Source organism: Pseudorca crassidens, chromosome 4, assembly GCF_039906515.1.
Source record: "Pseudorca crassidens isolate mPseCra1 chromosome 4, mPseCra1.hap1, whole genome shotgun sequence".
NCBI classification, from domain to species: Eukaryota; Metazoa; Chordata; class Mammalia; order Artiodactyla; family Delphinidae; genus Pseudorca; species Pseudorca crassidens.
Genome location: NC_090299.1, coordinates 52,703,791 through 52,730,314, shown reverse-complemented (window position 1 = coordinate 52,730,314; position 26,524 = coordinate 52,703,791). Strand labels below are relative to the sequence as shown.

General features: G+C 37.9%; 1 protein-coding gene across 8 annotated transcripts in view; it reads right to left on the bottom strand.

Moving 5' to 3' along the window:
• TBC1D19 (TBC1 domain family member 19) overlaps nt 1-26,524 on the bottom strand; it is a 162,670-nt gene that overhangs the window by 110,744 nt on the left and 25,402 nt on the right. For 7 of the 8 annotated variants that reach the window (XM_067735679.1, XM_067735683.1, XM_067735685.1 and 4 more), the window contains exons 2-4: nt 19,702-19,774; nt 18,680-18,725; nt 2,222-2,297 (exon numbers count right to left, since the gene is read on the bottom strand). In XM_067735679.1, coding sequence (XP_067591780.1) covers nt 2,222-2,297; nt 18,680-18,725; nt 19,702-19,774 — 195 coding nt within the window. The remainder of the gene's footprint in view (nt 1-2,221; nt 2,298-18,679; nt 18,726-19,701; nt 19,775-26,524) is intronic. The other variant, XM_067735684.1, reaches the window with a different exon arrangement.

Below are 26,524 nucleotides of genomic sequence, written 5' to 3'. Positions count from 1 at the left end.
TAAAGATACTAAAAAAAAAATTACTGCAACAAAAAAAATCTTCAGTCTTGCAGATTTAGAGATCCACATAAAAAGACTGTAAAAATGTCACTTCCCTTATTTTGATAAATAATAATTCTTGAATTTCAAACAAACAGAGAAACAAAAAAGAATCAATTACAGTTGACCCTTGAACATCTTGGATGTTAGGGATGCCAACACTCCACACAGTGGAAAATTCGAGTATAACTTAATATTTGGCCCTCCATTCCTGTGGTTCTGAATCTGCAAATTCAACCAGCCCAGGTTAGTGTAGTACTGCAATATTTAGCATTGAAAAAAAATCCACATATAAGTGGATTCATGCAGCTCAAACCCATGTTGTTCAAGAGTCAACTGAATTTCATCAAACATTTACCGAGAGTGTTCTGTGGGCTAGGCACTATGCTTAGATGCTCAGGATTAAAAGCACAGTCCCTGCTCTTAAAGGGACTAATTTAGTGCAGGAATCTGCAAACTTTCTATAAAAAGGCAGACAGTAAAAAATTTAAGCTTTCCAGGTCATAACATCTCTAAAGCAACTATTTAACTCTGACATAGTAGTGCAAAAGCAGACATAGCCAATATGTAAATAAAGGAGCATGACTATTTTCCAATAAAACATATTTTATTAATTCCTGTAAGTTTCATGGGTCACAAAATATTATTCTTCTTTTGATTTTTCAACCAGTTGAAAATGTTAAAAAAAATAATAAAATTCCTAGCTTGCTACCCATACAAAAACAGGTGGCAGGGCAGATGTGGCCCATGCGCTGTAGCGTGCCAACTCTGGATCTAGCAGGTAAGCCTGGAGAGGAAAGAGAGGAGTACCATACTCCTTGTGTGTATATACACAATACCTATATTTACCATTCATATATAGTCTCAGCAACTAGCAGTAGGCTTTAAGAACAGACCTGTTATTTATCTCTGTATCTCTTCAGTCTTAATAGGAAACCAACTTTTGTGCTTTGTTTTTTATACTTATGCTAAAACTGATACTTTCTCTAAAACTTTCAGAAATTTTCAAATTTTGCCAAAAAATACTTAGACCTAAGCATTTAGTTTTATTTTCTTGAGTTTATATCTTTACAACAAAAGACCAATTATTTCATACGTGTATCACGTGATGATTATGATTTATGACACATCAATAATAAATACTGTCTGATTGCTAGCCCTAAAGTACCACCTAGAGATAGAAACATATTACATATTTCCTCAAATATCTCCATGTTTTTTGTTTATATTGCTTCCTTTCACCCTCTAATTTTGAGGGTTTTTAAAATGAATATAAAAGCAGAAAAAGAAAAACCTGCCTAACATCTACCACTGTGGAGCATGGTAACTCAAAGCAAGCAGAACACTTCTCAGGAGAAGCAGAACTATGATAACTGTTGAAGCTGGGTGACGGGTTCACTGGAGTTCTTTAGGGTGTATCTGAAAATTTTCATAATAATTTCTGAGACTATGATAGAGAAAGAAGGTTGACTTATGAGGTCCATTAAATGCCTCAGCAGTGTTAGTCAGACAGTCCCCAGCACTGTGAGGAAGGCTCATGAATAATGCCACCTCACAGGCAGGTAGACCACACAGGGCCAAGGCAAAGCCCCGCTAAAAGAATTAGGGGCATGTGACAGAACTTGTTAAGTTTCTACTTTAACAGCTTTTTACAGTTTTTCTGTTAAAGTTATTTTATTTTACGCTTTTAAAGTGACTTTTAGTTGTTTTCAGTGCATTTTAGATACAAGGTTCATTTAGGTTGTGTAACAGAATACAATTAGTATGTATATCCTGCTGTGAAAACAAATGTTTCAAATATAGTATCAGTAACACTAGTGTCAAAAGGTAAAATTTTAAGGGAAGAGTGAGTCAGTTCATTCCCATTTCATTCCTTTAATATCACACAACATTAGGAACAAATTGTTTCATAATATTTACTTTTATGATATTTTAAATTTTAGGCCAGTATAGTACATGATTTTTTTTCCTTCTACTCAACATTTTCAAGATTACTATAGTTAAGTAAGTGCAATCCTTGGTTACTGAAAATGAAAAGTATGCAAATAGTATTCACCTCACTTTAATGGTCTTTACCCAGTCTTTCGTATAATAAATACAGTCCTAATATTAATAAGGATCTTTCACTCTGCATTATATAACTTGGTATGGAAAAATAAAATTAAAATGAACAGTAGCCAACCTGTGCTTTCCTCATGTATACCAAAGGTTCTTTAAGATGTTCAGGAGGTGCAGCAGGATGACTGGGTAAAGGAAACCTGGGGACAAAAAGAGGAAGCTGAGTATTATACATTACTCTTTTTTTAAAAAAAATAAACAAAGAATGCATGTTTTTATTTATTCACTCAACAACCACAGACCTGAGAGCCTACTGCCATGTACTGGTTATATACAGGTAAACAGGCCCCTGCCCTCAAAAGGTTTACAAACCAAAAGCAAGCAAGAAAAACTACAAAAGCACCACAAAAGCATATATAGGGGGCAAAGAAGTCTGAGTTATGTATTTGATACAATTTTCCCTTATGCTAAGAATTGAAAAGTATATACATTACTCTTAATAATTAATCAGTTCGCCTGGTTAGAAATTACTTACCTCTGTAGTCCATGATAGAAATGAAATAGATATTTGTTAGCAGTTCTATGTGCTTACACAAGGTACAACAACCTAATAAAACTTTAATTCTTATCCTACTAGCATAGTAGTTGTAAATTAACGATTTACTGACTTGTTAAAAGTTAAAGTGAATGCATATATTTAGGTAAATTTAAAAATTATTTAGCTCTGTAAGTGCTCATATGAAAATTTTCACAACTGTTAATTTTAGTATGTAAGTACTATAACACTTAGAGAAATTTTTTTTAATTCTGAAGTGTAAAAAAGTCCATTAACTTACTAATATATCAACTTTTCTCATTTCTCCCAATTTCCTTTTCCATAGGATTGAAATGATAGTAAAAATACTATCTTTTGTAATAGCCATGTTTTAGTATTAATATATTACATACTACATTAATTCACAAATTTAATAAAATTTTAATGTCTTAAAAATTATGTTTTCTATGTAACATTACATTTTATATTCAAAATGTATTGTTTTTTATTAAGAAAACAGATTTATTTATTCAACAAATATTTGAGCCATTCTAAGTACTAAGTATATGGTAGGATTAAGACAGTTATCTCCTGTTCTTACGTACCTAATATTCTAGTGAAGAAAGAGTCAATATTTATAAAAACAAACAAATAAATAAATCAATAGAATAATATAAAATAGTAATAAGTGCCATGAGAAAATGAGAGCAGGATAGAGTCAAAAGTGATTTGGAAGGGCAGGGAAGGTGTTTAGAAAAGCTAATATTTGAACCAAGACATGAGTGAAAAGGAGCCAACCATTCAAAGATCTGGGGGAAGAACATTCTAAGTAAAAGGACAGCAAGCACAAGACTCTGAGGTGGGAAAATATGGAATGTTTAAAAATCAGAGAAAGCCAGGATGGTTGAAATGTAATGACTGAGGCACAGAATGATATAAAATCATAGAGAAGGCAATAGGAGAACACAACAATTTAACATTTACTTAGAGTTTTCAATCTCTTTCACAACATATAGCTCCCATTGAAATTAATCATATAACTTGTACCTACAGCAAAGCAACCACGTTCTAACAATCAAGAACCATACACTGAATTCTCAAGAAATTCCTCATCCAAATGGGGACATCCAAAGGGGGACACCAGACAGTTTCACTAACTGATTATTTCTGGCTAATTGTTTTTTTCTACTAAAATCTGCATTCCATGTACCTAAACAAATCACCTTTTCCCACTCACAAGTGAAAAAAAAATTGATAATCTCTAGATATCTCAGTATTTCTTCTTATATGCAAGATAGTTTAAAAGCTATATATTTTATACCACTCACTACATCATTTGTAAAGAGACGTGATGTATAATTAAATATAACTCTTAAAAATTCTTCTATTTTAATGGTAATTATTTCTAAACTTAATAAAACTTAGAAATTTAGGATGGAAACTTGAGAGCACTTACTGATGAACTTAAGGGTTATTTAATGCTCAAAGAAATTTATCCATAAAAAAAGGTAAGAAGTGACAACCCCAAATCATTCATATTAAACCAAAATAAAGTTAGATATTTATTCAATTGTAAATATTTAATGAGAACCTACTAAGTTCAAGGTAATAGAGATACAGCAGGGAACAAAACATGTTAAAATCTCTGTCCTTGGGACTTCCCTGGAGGTACAGTGAGGGCGCATGGGTTCGATCCCTCGTCGGGGAAGATCTCATATGCCACATCGCGCAGCCAAAACAATAAATAAAATGAAATAGAATAGAATACAAAAGAATAAAACAAAATAAAATAAAATCTCTGTCCTCACGTATTTTACATTTAGTAATACAAAGAGATGAGGGTCTGTAGATAGGAACAATGCAGAAACCTCCGTATCACTCTTGATTCCTCCCTCTTCCTGTCTCCCTAAATCCCCATAAATGCCACTCATCTCCTCTACCCCACTGACAGTTTTAGGCAAACAACATTTCTCGCCTGCATTCATCTGACAGATTCATAAGCAGTCTCCCCTGCTTCCACACTATTTTCAACCTACTTGCCAATTTGCCTGGCAGTTAGTCAGGAGCAGTGTCTTCCTTATTCACCAGTGATTGTATTTCCAGTGCCTAGCATAAGGCCTGGCACATACTAGATATCCAGTACATTGTTGAATAAATAAAATGCAAATGTGGTTATGTCACTACTTTGATTAAAAATCCTAAAATGGCACCCAAATGCTTTTAGGATCCAGTCTACAAATCCTTGAGTAAGAAGCACATCCTTGCCTACAGATCTAGCATAATTCTTTCCTATGCCCCTTTCCTCTCTACCACCCAACTCTTGTTGCCGTACAACTTTTGTTCCTCCAATATACTGCATTCTTTTCCACCTATAAACACCTTTGAACCTGTTGTTCCCTCGTGCCTAAAGCATTTTTCTTCTCTACCCCTTCCCCTGACTAAATCCAGCTCAGCTTTTTGATCTCAGTCTGAGTATTATTTCCTGTGATAAGTCATCATGACATCCCCAATGTGAGTTAAGTGCCTGCCCTATGTACTCCTTGTACTTATCCTATTATAGCGCTTACTATATTGTACTATAATTGCCTCTTTAAATTCTCTGTGCCCCACTGGGATGTAAGCTCCATAAAAAGCAAAGACTATCTGCCTAGCTTGTTCACTATCCCAGCACCTAGCTCTGTACATAACGCATAACAAGCACATAGTAATATTTAAAACTAAGAGGGCAGGGTGGAGTCAAGATGACAGTGTGGGAAGACGCCAAGTTAACGTCTCCCCATAATTAGGTTCCCTGCCGGCTGCTGGTGGAGGACCCTAACGCCCAAGGAGATGGGAGGAACCCCCAAGTGAACTGGTAGGACGTGCGGGGACTGAGGGGGGAGGAAAAGTGGAGGCCAGACAGGATCAGCGCCCCTGAGGCTGGGGAGATCAGGAAAGGCACGTGGGAGGGGCCCTCAGGGAGGAGTGGAGGAAGAGCTGAGGGCATTTGCCCCTCTGACTTGGGCACGGGGAGACTGCTGAGCTCCCAAGCCGGTCCCCTGCCCTCCAAGGGCCCCCACTCCCCATGGCCGCATTGGTCCTGGGGGCATAGGAAGGAGGCCGAGGGGATAAAAGGAGAGGCAGGCAGGAGGGCCCCTCTGAAACCAGAGGAACAGGAGAGGAGAGGAGGGCGTTTGCCCCACCCACTCGAGCCTAGAAATCCTGCTGGGTTCCCAGGTGAGTTCCCCCACCCTCTGAGACCAGGGGTGGGGAGCATACCTGGGCCCCTTCTGTTCCTTTGAGCCTATGCCCCACCTCCCACAGCCCATAGGGCCTTTTCCAGCCCTGTGGGTCCTAAGCATAGGCCCTGCCCACTGCCCAAAACTTGCCCTTGCTTAGGTCCCGCCCTCCAGAGCCAAGGCCTTCCCCACCTGCCCCCTTTTTTTATCTCTTCCCTCCTCCTCTTTTTTACTATTGTGGTACTGTTGTACCTTCTGGTTGTTGATTCATCTATATTTTTATTTTTATATACTTTCTAATACATCTGTTAGTTTCCTAGTCTAATTTTTTTTAACTTGGTTATTGTTCTCTCTCTCTCTTTTTTTTTTTTTTTTTTTTTTTTTGCCATACCACGTGGCTTGCGGGATCTTGGTTCATGAGCCAGGGGTCGGGCCCAAGCTCCTGTGGTGGGTGCTCCTAGTCCAAACCACTGGACTAACAGAAAACCTCAGACACCAGGGAATATTCATCACAGTGAGGTCTCACTGAGGTCCTCATCTCAGCACCAAACCCAGCTCTACCCAAAAGCGTACAAACTCCAGTGTTGGAAGCCTCAGGCCAAACAACCAGTAAGACAGAAACACAATGCCACTCAAAAAAAAAAAAAAAGAGATGGCCAAAAAATATGTGACAGATGAAGGAGCAAGGTAAAAACCTACAAGACCAAATAAATGAAGAGGAAATAGGCAATCTACCTGAAAAACAATTCAGAGAAAAAACAGTAAAGATGAGTCACACACAAGGTTGTCCACTCTCAACACTATTGTTCAACATAGTTTTGGAAGTTTTAGCCACAGCCATCAGAGAAGAAAAACAAATAAAAGGAAACCAAATTGGAAAAGAAGAAGTAAAGCCGTCACTGTTTGCAAATGACATGGTACTATACATAGGGAATACTAAAGATGCTACCAGAAAACTACTAGAGTGAATCAATGAATTTGGTAAAGTAGCAGGATACAAAATTAATGCACAGAAATCTCTGGCATTCCTATACACTAAAGATGAAATATCTGGAAGAGAAATTAAGGAAGCACTCCCATTTACCACTGCAACAAAAAGAATAAAACCTAGGAATAAACCTATCTAAGGAGACAAAAGATCTGTATGCAGAAAACTATAAGACACTGAAGAAAGGAATTAAAGATGATACAAACAGAAGGAGAGATATACCATGTTCTTGGATTGGAAGAATCAACATTGTGAAAATGACTACACTACGCAAAGCAATCTACAGATTCAATGCAATCCCTATCAAACCACCAATGGCATTTTTCACAGAACTAGACAAAAACTTTCATAATTTGTATGGAAACACAAAAGACCCTGAACAGCAAAGGCAATCTTGAGAAAGAAAAACGGAGCTGGAGGAAACAGGCTCCCTGACATCAGACTATACTACAAAGCTATAGTAATCAAGACAGTATGGTACTGGCACAAAAACAGAAATATAGATCAATGGAACAGGATAGAAAGCCCAGAGATAAACCAATGCACATATAGTCACCTTAGTTTTGATAAAGGAGGCAAGAATATACAATGGAGAAAAGACAGCCTCTTCAGTAAGTGGTTCTGGGAAAACTGGACAGCTACTTGTAAAAGAATGAAATTAGAACACTCCCTAACACCATACACAAAACTAAACTCAAAATGGATTAAAGACCTAAATGTAAGACCAGACACTATCAAACTCTTAGAGAAAAAAATAGGCAGAACACTCTATGACATAAATCACAGCAAGATCCTTTTTGACCCACCTCCTAGAGAAATGGAACTAAAAACAAAAACAAATGAGACCTGGGCTTCCCTGGTGGCGCAGTGGTTGAGAGTCTGCCTGCTGATGCAGGGGACACGGGTTCGTGCCCCAGTCCAGGAAGATCCCACATGCCGCAGAGCAGCTGGGCCCGTGAGCCATGGCCGCTGAGCCTGTGCGTCCGGAGCCTGTGCTCCACAACAGGAGAGGCCACAACAGTGAGAGGCCCGTGTACCGCAAAAAAAACCTAAAAAAACCAAATGAGACCTAATGAAACTTAAAAGCTTTTGCACAGCAAAGGAAATCATAAACAAAATGAAAAGACAGCCCTCAGAATGGGAGAAAATATTTGCAAATGAAGCAACTGACAAAGAGTTAATCTCCAAATTTACATGCAGCTCAATATCAAAAAAGCAAACAACCCAATCCAAATATGGGCAAGAGATCTAAATAGACATTTCTCCAAAGAAGATATACAGATTGCCAACAAACACATGAAAGAATGCTCAACATCACTAATCATTAAAGAAATGCAAATCAAAACTACAATGAGGTATCACCTCACACCAGTCAGAATGGCCATCATCAAAAAATCTAGAAAGAATAATTGCTGGAAAGGGTGTGGAGAAAAGGGAACCCTCTTGCACTGTTGGTGGGAATGTAAATTGATACAGCCACTATGGAGAACAGTATGGAGGTTCCTTAAAAATCTAAAAGTAGAACTACCATAAGACCCAGCAATCCCACTACTGGGCATATACCCTGAGAAAACTATAGTTCGGAAATAGTCATGTACCACCATGTTCACTGAAGCTCTATTTGCAATATCCAGGACATGGAAGCGGCCTGGGTGTCCACTGACTGATGAATGGATGGAGAGGATGTGGCATATGTATACAATGGACCATTACTCAGCCATAAAAAGAAACGAAATTGAGTTATTTGTAGTGAGGTGGATGGACCTAGAGACCGTCATACAGAGTTGAGTGGGTCGGAAAGAGAAAAAAAAAAAGCCATATGCTTACACATATATATGTAATATAAAAACAAAACAAAACAAAAAAAATGGTTCTGAAGAACCTAGGGGTAGGACAGGAATAAAGATGCAGACATAGAAAATAGACTTGAGGAGACACAGAGGGGGAAGGGTAAGCTGGGACGAAGTGAGGGAGTTGCATGGACTTATATATACTACCAAATGTAAAATAGATAGCTAGTGGGAAGCAGCTGCATAGCTCAGGAAGATCAGCTCAGTGCTCTGTGACCACCTAGAGAAGTGGGATAGGGAGGGTGGGAGGGAGATGCAAGAGAGAGGAGATATGGGGATATATGTATATGTATAGCTGATTCACTTTGCTATAAAGCAGAAACTAACACACCACTGTAAAGCAATTAAATTCCAATAAAGATGTTAAAAAATTTTTTTAATAAAATTTTAAAAAAATGAATCACAATCTCAGAAATAGAATGGAGGCACCGATTGACAAAATACAAAAAATGTTTAACAAAGATCTAGAAGAAGTAAAGAACAAATAGAGATGAACAACACAATAACTAAAATGAAAAATACACTAGAATGAACCAATAACAAAATAACTGAGGCAGAAGAACGAATAAGTGAGCTGGAAGACAAAATGGTGCAAATAACTGCTGAGGAGCAGAATAAAGAAAAAAGAATGAAAAGAATTGAAGATAATCTCAGAGACCTCTGGGACAACACTAAACGCACCAACATTTGAATGTAGGGGTCCCAGAAGAAGAAGACAAAAAGAAAGGGACTGAGAAAATATTTGAAGAGATTATAGTCAAAAACTTCCCTAACGTGGGAAACAAAATAGTCACCCAAGTCCAGGAAGCACAGAGAGTCCCATTCAGGATAAACCCTAGGAAAAACACACCAAGATACATATTAATGAAACTAACAAAAATTAAATTCAAAGAAAAAATATTAAAAGCAGCAAGGGCAAAACAAAATATAACATACAAAGGAATCGCCATAAGGTTATCAGCTGATTTTTCAGCGGAAACTCTGCAAGACAGAAGGGAGTGGCAGGATACACTTAAAGTGATGAAAGAGAAAAACCTACAAACAAGATTACTCTAGCCAGCAAAGATCACATTCAGATTGGATGGGGAAGTCAAAAGCTTTTCAGACAAGCAAAACCTAAGAGAATTCAGCACCATCAAACCAACTTTACAACAAATGCTAAAGAAACTTCTCTAGGCGGGAAACACAAGAGAAGTAAAGAGCCACAAAAACAAATCCCCCCCAAAATAACAAACAAACCCAAAACAATTAAGAAAATGGTAATAGGAACATACATATTGATAATAACCTTGAATGTAAATGGATTAAATGCTACAACCAAAAGACACAGACTGACTGAATGGATACGAAAACAAGACCCATATATATGCTGCCTACAAGAGACCCACTTCAGATCTAGGGACACATACATAGTGAAAGTGAAGGGATGGAAGAAGATATTCCATGAAAATGGAAATCAAAAGAAAGCTGGAGTAGCAATACTCATATCAGATAAAGTAGACTTTAAAGTAAAGATTGTTACAAGAAATAAGGAGGGACACTACATAATGATCCAAGGATCAATCCAAGAAGAAGATATAACAATTATAAATGTTTATGCACCCAATAAACATTGAGGAGCACCTCAATACATAAGGCAAATGCTAACAACCATGAAAGGAGAAATCGACAGTAACACAATAATAGCAGGGGACTTTAACATCCCACTTACACCAACGGACAGATCACCCAAACAGAAAATAAATAAGGAAACACAAGCTTTAAATGACACAATAGACCACATAGATTTAATTGATATTTATAGACCATTCCACCCAAAAGTGGCAGAATACATTTTCTTCTCAAGTGCACATGGAACATTCTCCAGGATAGATCACATCTTGGGTCACAAATCAAGCCTTGGAAAATGTAAGGAAATTGAAATTGTATCCAGCATCTTTTCTGACCACAATGCTATGGGATTGGAAATCAATTACAGGAAAAAAAAAACTGTAAAAAGCACAAACACATGGAGGCTAAACAGTGCACTACTAAATAACCAAGAGATCACAGAAGAAATCAAAGAAGAAAATTTAAAATATATACAAACAAATGACAATAAAAATACGATGACCCAAAACCTGTGGGACACAGCAAAAGCAGTTCTATGAGGGAAGCTTATAGCAATTCAATCTCACCTCAAGAAATAAGAAAAATCTCAAGTAAACAATCTAACCCTACACTTACAACAACTAGAGAAAGAAGAACAAAGAAAACCCAAAGTCAGTAGAAGGAAAGAAATCATAAAGATCAGAGAAGAAATAAATGAAATAGAAACGAAGAAAACAATAGGAAAGATCAATAACACTAAAAGCTTGTTCTTTGAGAAGATAAAAATTGATAAACCCTTAGCCAGACTCATCAAGAATAAAAGGGAGAGGACGCAAATCAATAAAATTAGAAAGGAAAAAGGAGAAATCACAACTGACACAGCAGAAACACAAAGGATTGTAAGAGGCTACTACAAACGACTATATGCCAAAAACATGCACAACCACAAGGAAATGGACAAATTCTTGGAAAGGTACAATTTTCCATAACTGAACCAGGAAGAATTAGAAAATATATACATACCTATCACAAGTAATGAAATTGAAACTGTAATTAAAAATCTTCCAACAAACAAAAGTCCAGGACCAGAAGGCTTCACAGGCGAATTCTATCAAACATTTAGAGAAGAGCTAACACTGATCCTTCTCAAATTCTTCCAAAAAATTACAGAGGAAGGAACACTCCCAAGCTCATTTTACGAGGCCACCATCACCCTGATATCAAAACCAGGGAAATATATCACAAAACAAGAAAATTATAGGCCAATATCACTGATGAACGTGGACGCAAAAATCTGCAACAAAATACTAGCAAACAGAATCCAACAACACTTTAAACAGTTCATACACCATGATCAAGTGGGATTTATCCCAGGGATGCAAGGATTCTTCAGTATACACAAATCAATCAATGTGATACACCACATTAACAAATTTAGGAATAAAAACCATATGATCATCTCAATAGATGAAGAAAAAGCTTTTGACAAAATTCAACACCCATTTGATAAAAACTCTCCAGAAAATGAACACAGAGGGAACCTACCTCAACACAGTAAAGGCCATATATGACAAACCCACAGCCAACATCGTTCTCAATGGTGAAAAACTGAAGCCATTTCTACTAAGATCAGGAACAAGACAAGGATGTCCACTCTCGTCACTCTTATTCAACATAGTTTTAGATTTCCTGGCCATGGCAACCAGAGAAAAAAAAGAAATAAAAGGAATACAAATTGGAAAAGAAGTAAAACTGTCACTCTTTGCAGGTGACATGATACAATACAGAGAAAATCCTAAGGATGCCACCAGAAAACTACTAGAACCAACCAATGAATTTGGTAAGGTTGCAGGATACAAAATTAATGCACAGAAATCACTTGCATTACTATACACCAATGATGAAAAATCAGAACAAGAAATTAAGGAAACAATCCCATTTACCAACGCAGCACAAAGAATAAAATACCTAGGAATAAACCTACCTAAGGAGGCAAAATACCTGTACTCAGAAAACTATAAAATACTGATGAAAGAAATCAAAGATGACATAAACAGATGGAGAAATATACTATGCTCTTGGATTGGAAGAATCAATATTCTGAAAATGACTATACTACCCAAAGCAATCTACAGATTCAATGCAATCCCTATCAAACTACCAATGGCATTCTTCACAGAATTAGAACAAAAAATTTTACAATTCATATGGAAACACAAAAGACCCCAAAGAGCCAAAGCAATCTTGAGAAAGAAAAACAGAGTTGGAGGAATCAGGCTCCCTGACTTTAAACAATACCACAAAGCTACAGTAGTCAAGACAGTATGGTACTGAAACAAAAACAGAAATATAGATCAATGGTACAGGATAGAATGCCCAGAGATAAACCCACACACATATGGTCACCTAATTTACGAGAAAGAGGCAAGAACATACAATGGAGAAAAGACAGCCACTTCAGTAAGTGGTGCTGGGAAAACTGGACAGCTACACGTAAAGAATGATATTAGAACACTACCTAACACCATACACAAAAATAAACTCATAACGGATTAAAGACCTAAATTTAAGACCAGACACTATAAAACTCTTAGAGGAAAACATAGGAAAAACACACTTTGACATAAACCACAACAAGATCTTTTTTGACCCACCTCCTAGAGTAACAGAAATAAAAACAGAAATAAACAAATGGGACTTAATTGAACTTAAAATCTTTTGCACGACAAAGGAAACCATAAGTAAGACAAAAAGACAACCCTCAGAATGGGAGAAAATAGTTGCAAATTAAACAACAGACCAAGGATTAATCTACAAAATATACAAACAGCTCATGGAGCTCAATGTCAAAAAAACAAAGATTCCAATTAAAAAATGGGCGGAAGACCTAACTAGACTCACCAAGGAAGACATACAGATGGCCAAGAGGCACATGAAAAGATGCTCAACATCATTAATTATTAGAGAAATGCAAATCAAAAGCACAATGAGGTATCACCTCATAATGGTCAGAATGGCCATCATCAAAAAATCTAGAAACAATAAATGCTAGAAGGGTTGTGGTGAAAAGGGAACCTTCTTGCACTGTTGGTGGGAATGTAAATTGTTACAACCACTATGGAAAACAGTATGGAGGTTCCTTAAAAAACCTAAAACAGAACTACCATATGACCCAGCCATCCCACTACTGGGCATATACCCTGAGAAAACCATAGTTCGGAAAGAGTCATGTACCACAGTGTTCACTGCAGCTCTATTTGCAATATCCAGGACATGGAAGCAGCCTTTGTGTCCATCGACAAATGAATGGATGGAGAGGATGTCGCACATGTATACAATGGAATATTACTCAGCCATAAAAAGAAACGAAATTGAGTTATTTGTAGTGAGGTGGATGGACCTAGAGACCGTCATACAGAGTGAAGTAAGTCAGAAAGAGAGAAACAAATACCGTGTGCTAACATATAGGTATGGAATCTAAAAAAAAAAAAAAAAATGGTACTGATGAACCCAGTTGCAGGGCAGGAATAAAGAAGTAGACATAGAAAATGGACTTGAGGACACGGGGTGGGAGGGAGAAGCTGTGGTGAAATGAGAGTAGCATCGACATATATACACTACCTAATGTAAAATAGTTAGCTAGTGGGAAGCAGCAGCGTAGCACAGGGAGATCAGCTCGGTGCTTTGCGATGACCTAGAGGGGTGGGATAGGGAGGGTGGGAGGGAGGCTCAAGAGGGAGAGGATATGGGGACATGTGTATGCATATGGCTGATCCACTTTGGTGTACAACAGAAACTAACAGAGTATTGTGAAGCAATTATACTCCAATAAAGATAAAAAACAAACAAACAAACAACTAAGAGGGCAAAGAAGAGCTATGATTAGGACACTTTGGAGGTGCCCAGGTCTACCACCTGAGGACTCTTCCAGAGAACACCGTGAATGTCTATAAAGACTTACCCAATCTTGTGGTCTAGTGTAAGGTACTCATTATCTAAAATCTTTCCATTTTGGGCCCACTGTAGTTCAGCATTTATACCTCTCCAAGGTATGGTAGACACTTGCATATATCTACTATAGCAGTAGACTACAGTACATGTTTTTTTATAATATATACATATATAGAAGGTTTAAAAAGGTTTATATATTTCTTTAATTTATATTCCTTAAGGGAAAACAATAGGTCTTCTAATTCTTTATAAACTGCTCTACACAAAATACAGTAAAGAATAGGACACAAAGAAATCGGTACATTTTCTAAACCTTTACAGTAGTTTAGGATTAACAGTTATACTAATTGTCCTCAATTCAACAAATATTTATTTTGCGCCAGCATTGGTGGGTGGCTCAGTAACTACTTGCTGACTCAACGTCATTTATTTGATGCTATAGGAGATACTCAAAGAAATGTAAGACATAATTCTTGTTTCAGAACACTTTTAATCTAGGTAAGAAACAAGATGTAAATACAGTAAGTCCCCTACATACGAACGAGTTCCATTCCGAGAGTGCGTTCATAAGTCCAATTTGTTCGTAAGAACAACAAAGTTAGCCTAGCTACCCAACTAATACAATCAGCTATATAGTTCCAAACTGTAATAGGTTTATAATACTTTTCATACAAATAATACATAAAAAACAAACACAAAAAGTAAAGAAAACATTTTAAATCTTAACAGTACAGCACCTTGAAAAGTACAGTAGTACAGTACAACAGCTGGCATACAGGGTCTGGCATCGAGTGAACAGGCAAGAAGAGTTACTGACTGGAGGAGGGAGAGGAGGTGGGAGATGGTAGAGCTGAAGGATCGTCAGCAATAGGAGATGGAGGGCAAGCTGCAATTTCACTCACGCCTGACACTGACGGCACAGGTTCTGGTTCCTTGCTGGATTCAGTTCTATCTACTCTCTTGAAAAACCGATCCAGTGATGTCTGGGTAGTAGCTCTTTTTTTCTCATCGAAGATGACACGGTTGCACTGGATTGCATTCTGAACGGCTGCTGCAACCTTCGTGTACCATTCTACGTTCGGGTCCTGTGCCTCACAAACTAACAGTGCCTCCTCAAATAAAGAAAATCCTCTTGCCATTTCCTATGTCATGAATCTCTTTAGCTTTTCAGTTATCTCTTCTTCCTCTTGTCTCTCTTCGCCCTTTCCCTGGGCCTCCAATTCCATCAGGTCTTCATTAGAAAGCTCCTCTTGTTGCAGAGCAAGGAGTTCAATGAAGTTGTCCTTTTGCAGATCTAGCTTGAAATAAAGATACTGTACTACTGTACTCTATACAGTACTGTACAGTAAAGTACACAAAAGCACAACCACTTGTAGAGGATGCACGCATGTGACAATGTATGCCAGACACGTGAACTAACTTATGTGATTGGACATGCGAAGGCACGTTCACATCTTTGAAAGTTCTCAGCCTGAAGGTTCATATGTAGGGGATTTACTGTATATGTGAAATGTAGTAAAATGTATGGCTTTAGAATCAGACAGCTAGAGGTGAAACCCTAGCACTGCCATTTACAAGCTATATGATCTTCAGCAAGTTACTTAAGTGGTCTAAGACTCATTTTTCTCTTCTGTAAAATGATGATAATTATAAATTCTACTTCATAGGGTGGTCATAAAGACTACCTAATACAAGGTAATACCCAAAAGTGCTTACCACAGTGCTGGACATAAAATAAGCATTCAATCAATGTAAATTATCATCAACATAATATTAAGTAGTTATTAACACAATAATAGTTAAACAAAGTAGGCAGTTTTGAAGTGGGGAGAACTAACCTGGGCTAGAGTTACAAGTTTCATGTAATAACAGAACACAGAAAATTTTCTGCTATATTTGTTAAATAAAAATCTGACTAGGGCTTCCCTGGTGGCACAGTGGTTGAGAGTCCGTCTGCCGATGCAGGGGATACGGGTTCGTGCCCCGGTCCGGGAAGATCCCACATGCCGCGGAGCAGCTGAGCCCGTGAGCCATGGCCGCTGAGCCTGCGCGTCCAGAGCCTGTGCTCCGCAACAGGAGACGCCGCAGCGTTGAGAGGCCCGCGTACCACAAAAAAAAAAAAAAAAAAAACTGACTAAAATATTTGGAATGTTTACCAAAATAAGTAAAATAACATGAGCAAATTCCATGTATGATCTGTAAAGCTCACATGTCCACACTTCTATTAGTAATGAGAGTATGGATTTTTTTTCAGTTCCAATTACTTAACAATAAATATTTCTACTTCACTTTTGCTTTCTTTACTTATCCATCGTGGTTTTTGCCAATGAAAAATGCAACAGAATGTGCTAAGTCCACTTTATTCTTCTGACTTATGTTAGGAAACACTTCTTCCCACTCCAGATGTGCCCTTCCACATGAAAAGAGCTCCCTCACCGTAACATTCTTGGCCTCTCTCCAGGGCTTTACTCACTACACCACAGAAGAGGTTTAATGCCTTCTCCAACTTTTAAATTTTGGAAGACTAAGCTGAACACACTCACCAACGCTATTTAACTAGAAGGTTAAGTCTATTTAAGCCTAGAGTTCAGTTAAACAGCTTATTTTGCTCTTGCACTAAGCTATGTCCTCCTACCCAGTCTTTACCACAAATAAAAGTATAATTTTGATCCCCCATTTGCCTTTATATTTTATTTTATTTTCTCAATTTGTTCAGAACCCAAGTGAGGAAAGAGGTAGTATTATTGGGCTCCTTCAAATATCTCAACAAGTTATTCAAAATAAAATATTTATTTAACGTCTATTATGTAGGATATCAAAGATATGACAATGAATGAAATGCTGTCCCTGCCAGCAAGTAAAAAGGCACTCTGTCTCATAGAACAATTTTCAGGAATGCATTATGCCACAAAAATAGCAATCATCAGTAATATCTCCGCAGATGAAAATCTAATATTTGGAATTATACACAGCAGATGCTTTTATTCTGCCCATATCAGAGACAAAGACACTGAAGTTACAAGCTTTAACAGGCAGAGAGACAAATCAGCATGTCCATATTAGTCTAATCAACCCGTGGTATTTCTACTACATTTGGGGAATTTTGAAACCTTACTTGTCATGATAAATGTCTTTTCCTTTGGTGACTAGAACCAAAGGCATGATCACAATCAACTTTAGTTAATAGATAGCATTTTATATGTGATGTTATTTAAGAGGTCAAAAACCAACTCAGAAGATAGCAATAACCGAAGAAGCAAATACTAATTTTAAAAATGTGTGTCAGGCTTCCCTGGTGGCGCAGTGGTTGAGAATATGCCTGCCAATGCAGGGGACACGGGTTCAAGCCCTGGTCCAGGAAGATCCCACATGCCGTGGAGCAACTAAGCCCGTGCACCACAGCTACTGAGCCTGCGCCCTAGAGCCCGTGAACCACAACTACTGAGCCCATGTGCTGCAACTACTGAAGCCCGCGCACCTAGAGCCTGTGCTCTGCGACAAGAGAAGCCACTGCAATGAGAAGTCTGTTCACCACAACCAAGAGTAGCCCCCCAATCACCACAACTAGAGAAAGCCCGCGCGCAGCAACGAAGACCCAACGCAGCCAAAAATAAAATAATAAATAAATTTAAAAAACAAAAACGTGTCTAAGCACAAATCCACAAGCATTCATCTGAGTCTCTTTGTTTTACAGACAATTCTGGTAAACTGGGTTATCTCATTTCCCAGTTAACAGCAGATTAGAAGGAGCAAATTAGAAATGGGAGTGTGAGAAACTAGAGAATGCTAGAGACACATTGATAGCAGGAAAAGAAAAGAAAAAAAGACTTAAGAACTCTGTTAGATTATAAACTCCATGAAGGCAGAAATTGTGTTCATTGTTCTATGCTATATTCCCAGTGCCTGGCATAGTGCTAGAAATAAATAACTGATGAATAATGGAACATTAAATAAACTACAAAAGCTAACATTTGGGATCTATATTTTTTGTAATGACAAATAGTTCTGTACACTTCAGCAGACTCTGAGAACAAATCCAGATAAATAAACACATTAATGTTCTTAATAATGACACCAATTTTTTAAAAAAAGAGTTAATTGTGTTTAAAATGATCAGTTTACAAAGACAGAAGGATAAGATCCAAAATGGCAACAATAAAAAGAACATTGGTAAGCTTAAATTATCCAAAATATTAACTTATGAGAAATATCATATTTCCTAATTACACTGGATAAATGAATTAGTATAAAAATGTTGGCAATAAAAAACCCCACCTATTAATTCTCAGGCAAGACTGTAATTTTTAATAGTATTAACTTACTTGAAATGCCATTTAAATACTAATGAGAAATAATAACACTGAGTACACATAGCAATACTATATTCGTTACTTACAAAGCAAATACAGCTAAACATAAGAGTATCTCAAAATAGGTAGGAAAAACTCACACACTTAGTTCACTGTACACAGCATTCTGAAGTTTCTTCTCCCAACCTATTGAAAAAAAGGAGTAAAACATACAAACATATTAGTTTTAAAAATAAACATACATCATAATTAAATTTATCTCACAAAAACTTTAACATTACATTCATTGGTGAAAGAACTTTATCAACTTCCAGTTGCTGTGTAAAGTGTTATACTAAGGAATTATTTCTTATATATTTACCAATATCCCTTGGCTAACACTAAGTAGCAAAGTCATCAACATGATTTATTCTTATAAAACTATGGCACCATTTTCTTAAGATGAGAAGAATATTTCCTTCTTCCACTGTTAAGGTACTCAATGAATGCCAAAATCTTGGGCCATCGCACTACCAGAGCTATGAGAAATGTGCCAAGGGAAGGGCAAGAAACAGCCAGGCACTTGACAAAGATTACAAGTAATTCGTGACAATTAACTAGTCATTAAACTCCTAAACAAGAGAAGTAGATTATTATGAGGCACCATCAGTCAGCTGAGTTCGCTTGGCTGCTAACTACTTGAACTTATACGGGCAAGTAAACCACTTAATATCTCAGTTCCCAGTGCAAGGGCTGCTAAACTGCTTGCTCTAAAAAAGTTGGGATTTTCTTCTGTTTTCTTTGAAAGGGTAGAAAAGAGGAGAGAAAAGAAACGGGAGAGAAAAGAAGCAGAGAAGGAAAAAAGCCACAAATGAAAGGTAAAAGTCAAGTTACTTAGCTATGGAGATTCTTAATACATTCAGGATGTATTTTGACCAGGAAGGTAAACAGTATTTAAAACTGATTAATGTAAAGCAGTCATTCCCACAGTGTTCCTGAATTTTTGCAGCATTTCTGCAGAAATATCTGAAAGTTCTAATTCTCCCCAAATAGAAACCTATCCCGTGACTGTTACACAATTTTGGCTGAGTAATTGGCTGTGGATACAGTGTTCCCTCAGAATAAAGTATTTCCTTATTTTGCCTTAAAGAATCCGAGAAGGAAAAAAAAGCAACTTACAAACCTGATATTTTAAAGAATTCCTTAATATCTTCTTTTAGTGATTCAAGTTTAATCTCAGGTCTCTGAAGACTGGCCTAATTTTAGAAAGAAGAAGAAAAAGAAGAAAGGAAAAGACAGAGGTCAAAAGTAAATCATTTGGGATGATATTTAATGCTAATGAAAGTTTTAAAAAGGAATGTCCAAATGTGCACACTATTTAAAAACTCCATTTTGAGGTCAGAGCATCGGAGTATCTGGAATAGCTCATAAGACAAAAGACTTTTTCACCCATTCTTGAAATAGAGGACCTGTGATAATATACTATAGACTACTTAAAATATTAAATCTTGTAGCTTATGAATAGTTAACATCTTCACCTAAGCATTTTATTTTTATGAACATTTAACATCTATTTTTCTAATAGGAAAAATACTCAGATTTTATAAATTCATTCTCTTAATATTATACTTAGCATATATAGCACCTGGATTCACCTAATAACCAAAAACTCTGTTGCATCCATATAACTGGAGCTTTGAACAGTGTCATCTTTGGATCGCTGCTCTGTAAACCTGCATTTGTTGTACATATTTATGGAAAATACATAAAACTACTCACTCACAAATGCTTATTAGTGTCTCTTTCATCTTCAATTGCATGATTTCTATTCTACTGGTTTTTCACACTGTAATTTTTACCAAAAATACTAATTTCTCCAACTTATAATGGCTTCAGTTACCTTTGAAGTGTTCATCTTTCATCACCTAGCTCTCTCTATCAAATTCTAGAAGCATATTTTTTAAGAAGGTTTTTCTATTAGGGTATCTCATAAGCATTTTAAATCTAAGAAATCAAAAACTGATCTTATCTTCCACTTACTACCTTTCTCCTCTTCTATTTTTAATCCTCATCCATGAAATTACCATTCACCAAATCTTCCAACTCAGAAACTTTCGTTATTCTCAATTCTACTCTAATTCTTCTACAATTCAACCCCTTTCTGGGAAGATGGCATTGGTGGCAGTGCGATTTTTTTTTTTAATCTTCCTGATCTCCACATAAAAACAGACGAAGCAACTAGAGAGCAAAACCAAAATTCCATGGAAAACATTTACAACCAAACTTGGTGATAAGATATTCCTCATAAACCTAAAATATAAGCAGTTGTGGACAAACCAACAGCCACATAACCTGTATGGTATTAGCATCTACACAGGAAAAAGCAGAGGAGTATCTGATAGATATGAAAAGAGGAGAACCCCGAAATAGCCAGCAAGTGTTCACTGGAACATATGATGAGCTAATTTTAGAACAGGAGCTGACAATGGGAGGGGTTTTGTCTAATCCAATATAGCAGATGAGATCTGAAGACACTGGCACAGCCTAGCACCTATGAATTCTTGAAACTGGCCAGCCAGGGCTCCCTTTCTCCCTTTCTGAGGAGAAAAACTTGATAGAGTAATAAAAATTGAGGATGACAGGGAACCAACTTATTACCTTGAAAACTGATAAATGAAAGGCATTTATCTAGCCTGCCTTTCCTACAGGAACTGTACCACTTGGTAACCAAATAATAGATAATGGGAAATGTCTCTTTATAAAAATATTCCAGCTAATAACTAAAACAGATATGATATAATTAGAATATCACTGTTTTGCAATCCCTAATCAATTCTAGGCATTGAGCAGAAACAGCTATTAACTTTGCAAAAAGACCACCAGCAATTATGTGCTTCTCAATGAAAGAAGACTCCAGTGCCAATAGTCGTGGTCACTGAGATGGCACCTGAGCCTGATCAAAGACTCTGGGTCCAACTGTCAACTTCTACGTCATACAAGCTGCACCATGAGTGTGTAATCAGAAAAATCCAGGTTGTGAGAAATCCTAAAGGTCAAACGGCCCAGTTCTTCAGCTGATCAATTGTAAGGGAGAAAAAAAAAAAGGAGAGAAAGCCTGTAGATTTTAAAAGACTTAAAAGGTATATCAAATAATCTTTTTTTAGTTGGCAAAACTCAGAGCATCCAGGGATATACATTTGGTTAATGAAACTATCAAGAAATGCAGGAAAGTGATTACCATAAAAATCAGGTCCTCTGGGAGGGAGGGACTTGTGATTGGGTTGTGACAAATGGAGAGGTTTCTGGTGTGGCTGGCAACATTTCACTTTTTTACCAGGGTGGTTGTTTAAAGTCGTTCATCTTATAATAATTCATTACATTATAGATTTGTTTTGTGTAGCTTCTGTTTGTGTTTTACTTTACAACAAACAGGGCAAAAAAAGGAAAAAGAAAAATACATCCTCCCAATCTATTCCTTCTCTCCATTCTAAAGTCCCACTTTAGGGCTTCCCTGGTGGCGCAGTGGTTGAGAGTCCACCTGCAGGGGACACGGGTTCGTGCCCCGGTCCGGGAAGATCCCACATGCCGCGGAGTGGCTGGGCCCGTAAGCCATGGCCGCTGAGCCTGTGCGTCCGGAGCCCGTGCTCCGCAACAGGAGAGGCCACAACGGTGAGAGGCCCGCGTACCATAATAAAATAAAATAAAATAAAATAAAGTCCCCGGGGAGAGGCCTGCGTACCATAAAAAAAATAAAATAAAGTCCCACTTTATTAAGGCAACCTGATTTTTCTGTTTATAGGTCAAGGAGGAAGAAACATGGCCAGCTTCCCATCTGGTATGTGTACTTTCTTCTTGTTTTTAATTGGAGTATAGTTGATTTACAACGTTGTGTTAGTTTCAGGTGTACAACAAAGTGAATCAGTTATACATATACATATCTCCACTCTTTTTTAGATTATTTTCCCACATAGGCCATTACAGAGTAGTGAGTAGAGTTCCCTGTGCTATACAGTATGTCCTTATTAGTTATCTATTTTATATATAGTAGTGCTGCCACCTTATTTAAATTGCAACTACCCCCCACCTGGCATTTTCACACCACCTTACTCTACTTTCTCTTCTTTCTTAGCATTTATGCCTCTTAGTATACTGTATGATTTATTTACTATGTTTATTGGTATACTATCTCCCTACATTAGAAGTGGTAAGCTCGACCTGGGCAGATATCTTTTTTTGTTGTTCTCCTTTGTATCCTAAGTGCCTAGAATAGTTACTTCCACATAGTAGATGCTCAATAAATGTTTATTGAATAAATGAACCAATTTCTCCCTTTTCCAATCCATATTCCAGCATTTTCTTCCTAAAACGTAAGTCTTTCTCGGCTGTGGATCTCCACAGCATATATAAGAAATCTAAACTTTTCAACAGCACACACTGGGACCTTCACAATGTAGACCAACTTATCTCTCCAAATTCATCAGCTGCTGCTCCACCAAGCCAACAACATCCTCTTTTTTCACACCTCCTCCGTGACGCCCTACACTCTAGCCACAGAGAGCTATAATCACTGATACCCCAAATGTCAAATACTTTAGGGTTCCAGGCTTTTGTTCATATTGTTTCCTCAGATATAAGAGCTCCCTCAACACCTTGGCAAATACCTACTAGCTTCCACTTCCAGACATCCTTCAAATATCACCTCCTTTCCCAACTGCCTCACCTGCTGCCTGCAAATAGTACATGCTATTCCTCTGTGAGAGCACTTACCCAATTACACTGTAATTTTCAGCTCACCTATTTCTCTTTTTAACTCTTAAATTCAAAGGCAAGACCATGTCTTCATTTCTGCATCCCAAGTGTTACTTGTCATTAACTGTTGCTTGACAAAATTATATTGACCAAACCATGTTCTATCCTTTTCAACTAATTTCCCCTCAAATAAACAAGGAACTTTATAAAACTTATGTTTAACTGAAGAGACCGGTTTCCAGTCTGTAATTCCTAGGATTTTAAAAGCTGCAAAACCCTTCTTATTATTCAACAGTATCAAGGCAAAAGGAAATAGGTTTTCTTTTTACTAAGTCTGTATTTGGAAATGACCCAGAAGTAGCAAAATTTAAAGAATTTCAAGAGAAAAAAATGATTACTCCTCCTAAGCATTTTCAATACTTCAAGTTGCTAGATATCCTAGATATACATTTTTTTAATATAAATTTATTTATTTATTTATTGGCTGCGTTGGGTCTTCGTTGCTGCGCGCGGGCTTTCTCTAGTTGTGGCGAGCAGGGGCTACTCTTCGTTGCGGTGCACGGGCTTCTCATAGCAGTGGCTTCTCTTGTTGCAGAGCACAGGCTGAAGGCGCACGGGCTTCAGTAGCTGCAGCAGGCGGGCTCAGTAGTTGTGGCGCACGGGCTCTAGAGCGCAGGCTCAATAGTTGTGGCGCACGGGCTTAGTTGCTCCGCAGCATGTGGGATCTTCCCAGACCAGGGCTCAAACCCGTGTCCCCTGCATTGGCAGGCGGATTCTTAACCACTGTGCCACCAGGGAAGTCCTCCTAGATATACTTTTTGATATCAAAGGCAAATCAAAATTCATTAATCATCTAAGCTAATTGTAAGAATCTTGAGAAATTTGAGACTCAGAAGCAGGACAGTGACAGGAGGACAACGTGATAAGGCACAGCAATTCTCAAACATGTTTTAGCAGCATAATCCTTTCTTTCAAATGAAATCTGAACCCTATCGGAACCCAATTATATAAAACACGTTGAAAGTGATACTACTAGACAATGAAAACAATGAGTCTTTTCTCATTGACTAAGGTATGATTAACATTAAAAAGGCACAGCTTTATTCTGCTATGGTCTCAATACCTAATTTATTTTTGTATTTTGTTTTATTTGCTCAATAAAAAAAAAAGATCCTGATTCACAGAGATAGGTGTTTACATTGTTAACAGCCCTCCTGGCAATCTCAGCACACTCCCAAACAAACTGCTGCAGGAAATCAAAAGAGAAGTATGCAGCTGGAATTTTTTATTTTGAAGACAAATCACTAAAAGTATTTATCACAAATACAAACATCAGAAAAGGGCTTCTGATACCTAGAACTGCTGAAACTATGCATCACATAGTATTACTACCATGTGACGTGTTCTCACATCAGATGTTGTTCCATATCTCAGCAGTGCACCTGGATGGGGGCTCGTGTTGAGCAGATGCACCTTCACTCGGCCTGGCCCATGCCTGTCACTGTATACCCCCTGCAGTACTACCTCACTTGTACAACGTACCATGAGTGGACATGTGCAAGCCCAAATATTTGGAAAGATCAGTGCAGATTTACATCCTTCCTCACCAATGACACATTTCTAAGTGTCCAAACAAACATATGAAGAGATGAAATAAACAGGGTTTTGGTTTTTCTTCCTCTAAGATCTATGCAGAAACAAGTTAATGTGAAATCACAATAGTGGATTATGGAGTATTTGATATAACAATGCATTTGAAAGAGTGTTGTTTCTTAATATAATGACTAAATTAAGTATTTTTAAGTGAATAGAATGTTTTCAGAATCCTTGGATATAACAGAGCATAGTTCTAAAACCACTTGGGGGGCTTCCCTGGTGGCGCATATCTAGTTTCGTTCTACTTCCACCAGAACAGGCTTAATCCAAAGCATTGCTCACTGGCAATCTTAAATTTCTAAACTTGGTGAGTAAAGGAAACTGGAGAAGCAAAGTGGCTGAAGTCGTGGTGGGGTCAAAAAAGCCAGGAGATAAACTGAGGCTAAATAGTCATGAAGCACAAACCAAGGCAGAGGAAGGTTTACAAAAAGGGTTCCAAAAACCCTCTGATTCTCTCTAAAGATGTCCCATCCTCTCCACCTCTCATGATGCCACTGTGCCAATCCTGGGCTTCATCTTTCTGTGCCTGAAGAATCACAGAATTTCAGGGTTAGAAGGGACTATAGAGTTCTTCTAGGTCGACTAACCATTTAATGACTGACTCTCTTCTCCAAGGGATTTTCTAGCTTAGAAACTCTCACTTAGAAACTCTAAGCTAGCTTTCCCCACCTTTAGTCAATTCCATCTTTGAACTATTCTGTTAGAAAATCCTTTATTATGAACTAAAATTGATTCCCCTTAGCATCTGCCACCACCATGTGTGCCCCCCAACCCACCCCAAGGTCACAGAAAATATGCTGAATCACTTTTCTGTGAGAGATCTTCAAATATTTGAATTTAACTACTGTGTCTTCCCTGAAAGCTTCTCAAGGTCACATACATTTCTAGGTTCTCCAAGATCTCTTCATATGACAGATTCTCCTTACCGCCCTGGCCACCCTTGTCTGAGCAAAGTCCAGTCCAACTTTTCCTCTATTGTAGTAACTTCCTAACCTACCACTCTACTTCACTCATTCCACTAAACCACTGATTCTCAAACTTTTAAGTCTCAGGACTCTCACTCTTAAAAATTACTGAGGATCTGGGAGGACCTTCAAGATGGCAGAGGAGTAAGACATGGAGATTACCTTCTTCCCCACAAATATATCAAAAATACATCTACATGGGGAAGAACTCCTAGAGAACACCTAACGCTGGCAGAAGACCTCAGACTTCCCAAAAGACAAGAAACTCCCCACGTACCTGGCCGTGTGGCTTGGTGCTCAGGCCGGGTGTCAGGCCTGAGCCTCTGAGGTGGGAGAGACAAGTTCAGGACACTGGACCACCAGAGACCTCCCGGCCCCACATAATAATAATCGACAAGAGCTCTTCCAGAGATCTCTGTCTCAACGCTAAGACCCAGCTCCACTCAACGGCCACCAAGCTCCAGTGCTGGACCCCACATGCTAAACAACTAGCAAGACAGGAACACAACCAGCCCACAAGCAGAGAGGCTGCCTAAAATCATACTAAGTTCACAGATACCTCAAAACACATCACCAGATGCATTCCTGCCCACCAGAAAGACAAGATCCAGACTCATCCACCAGAACACAAGCACC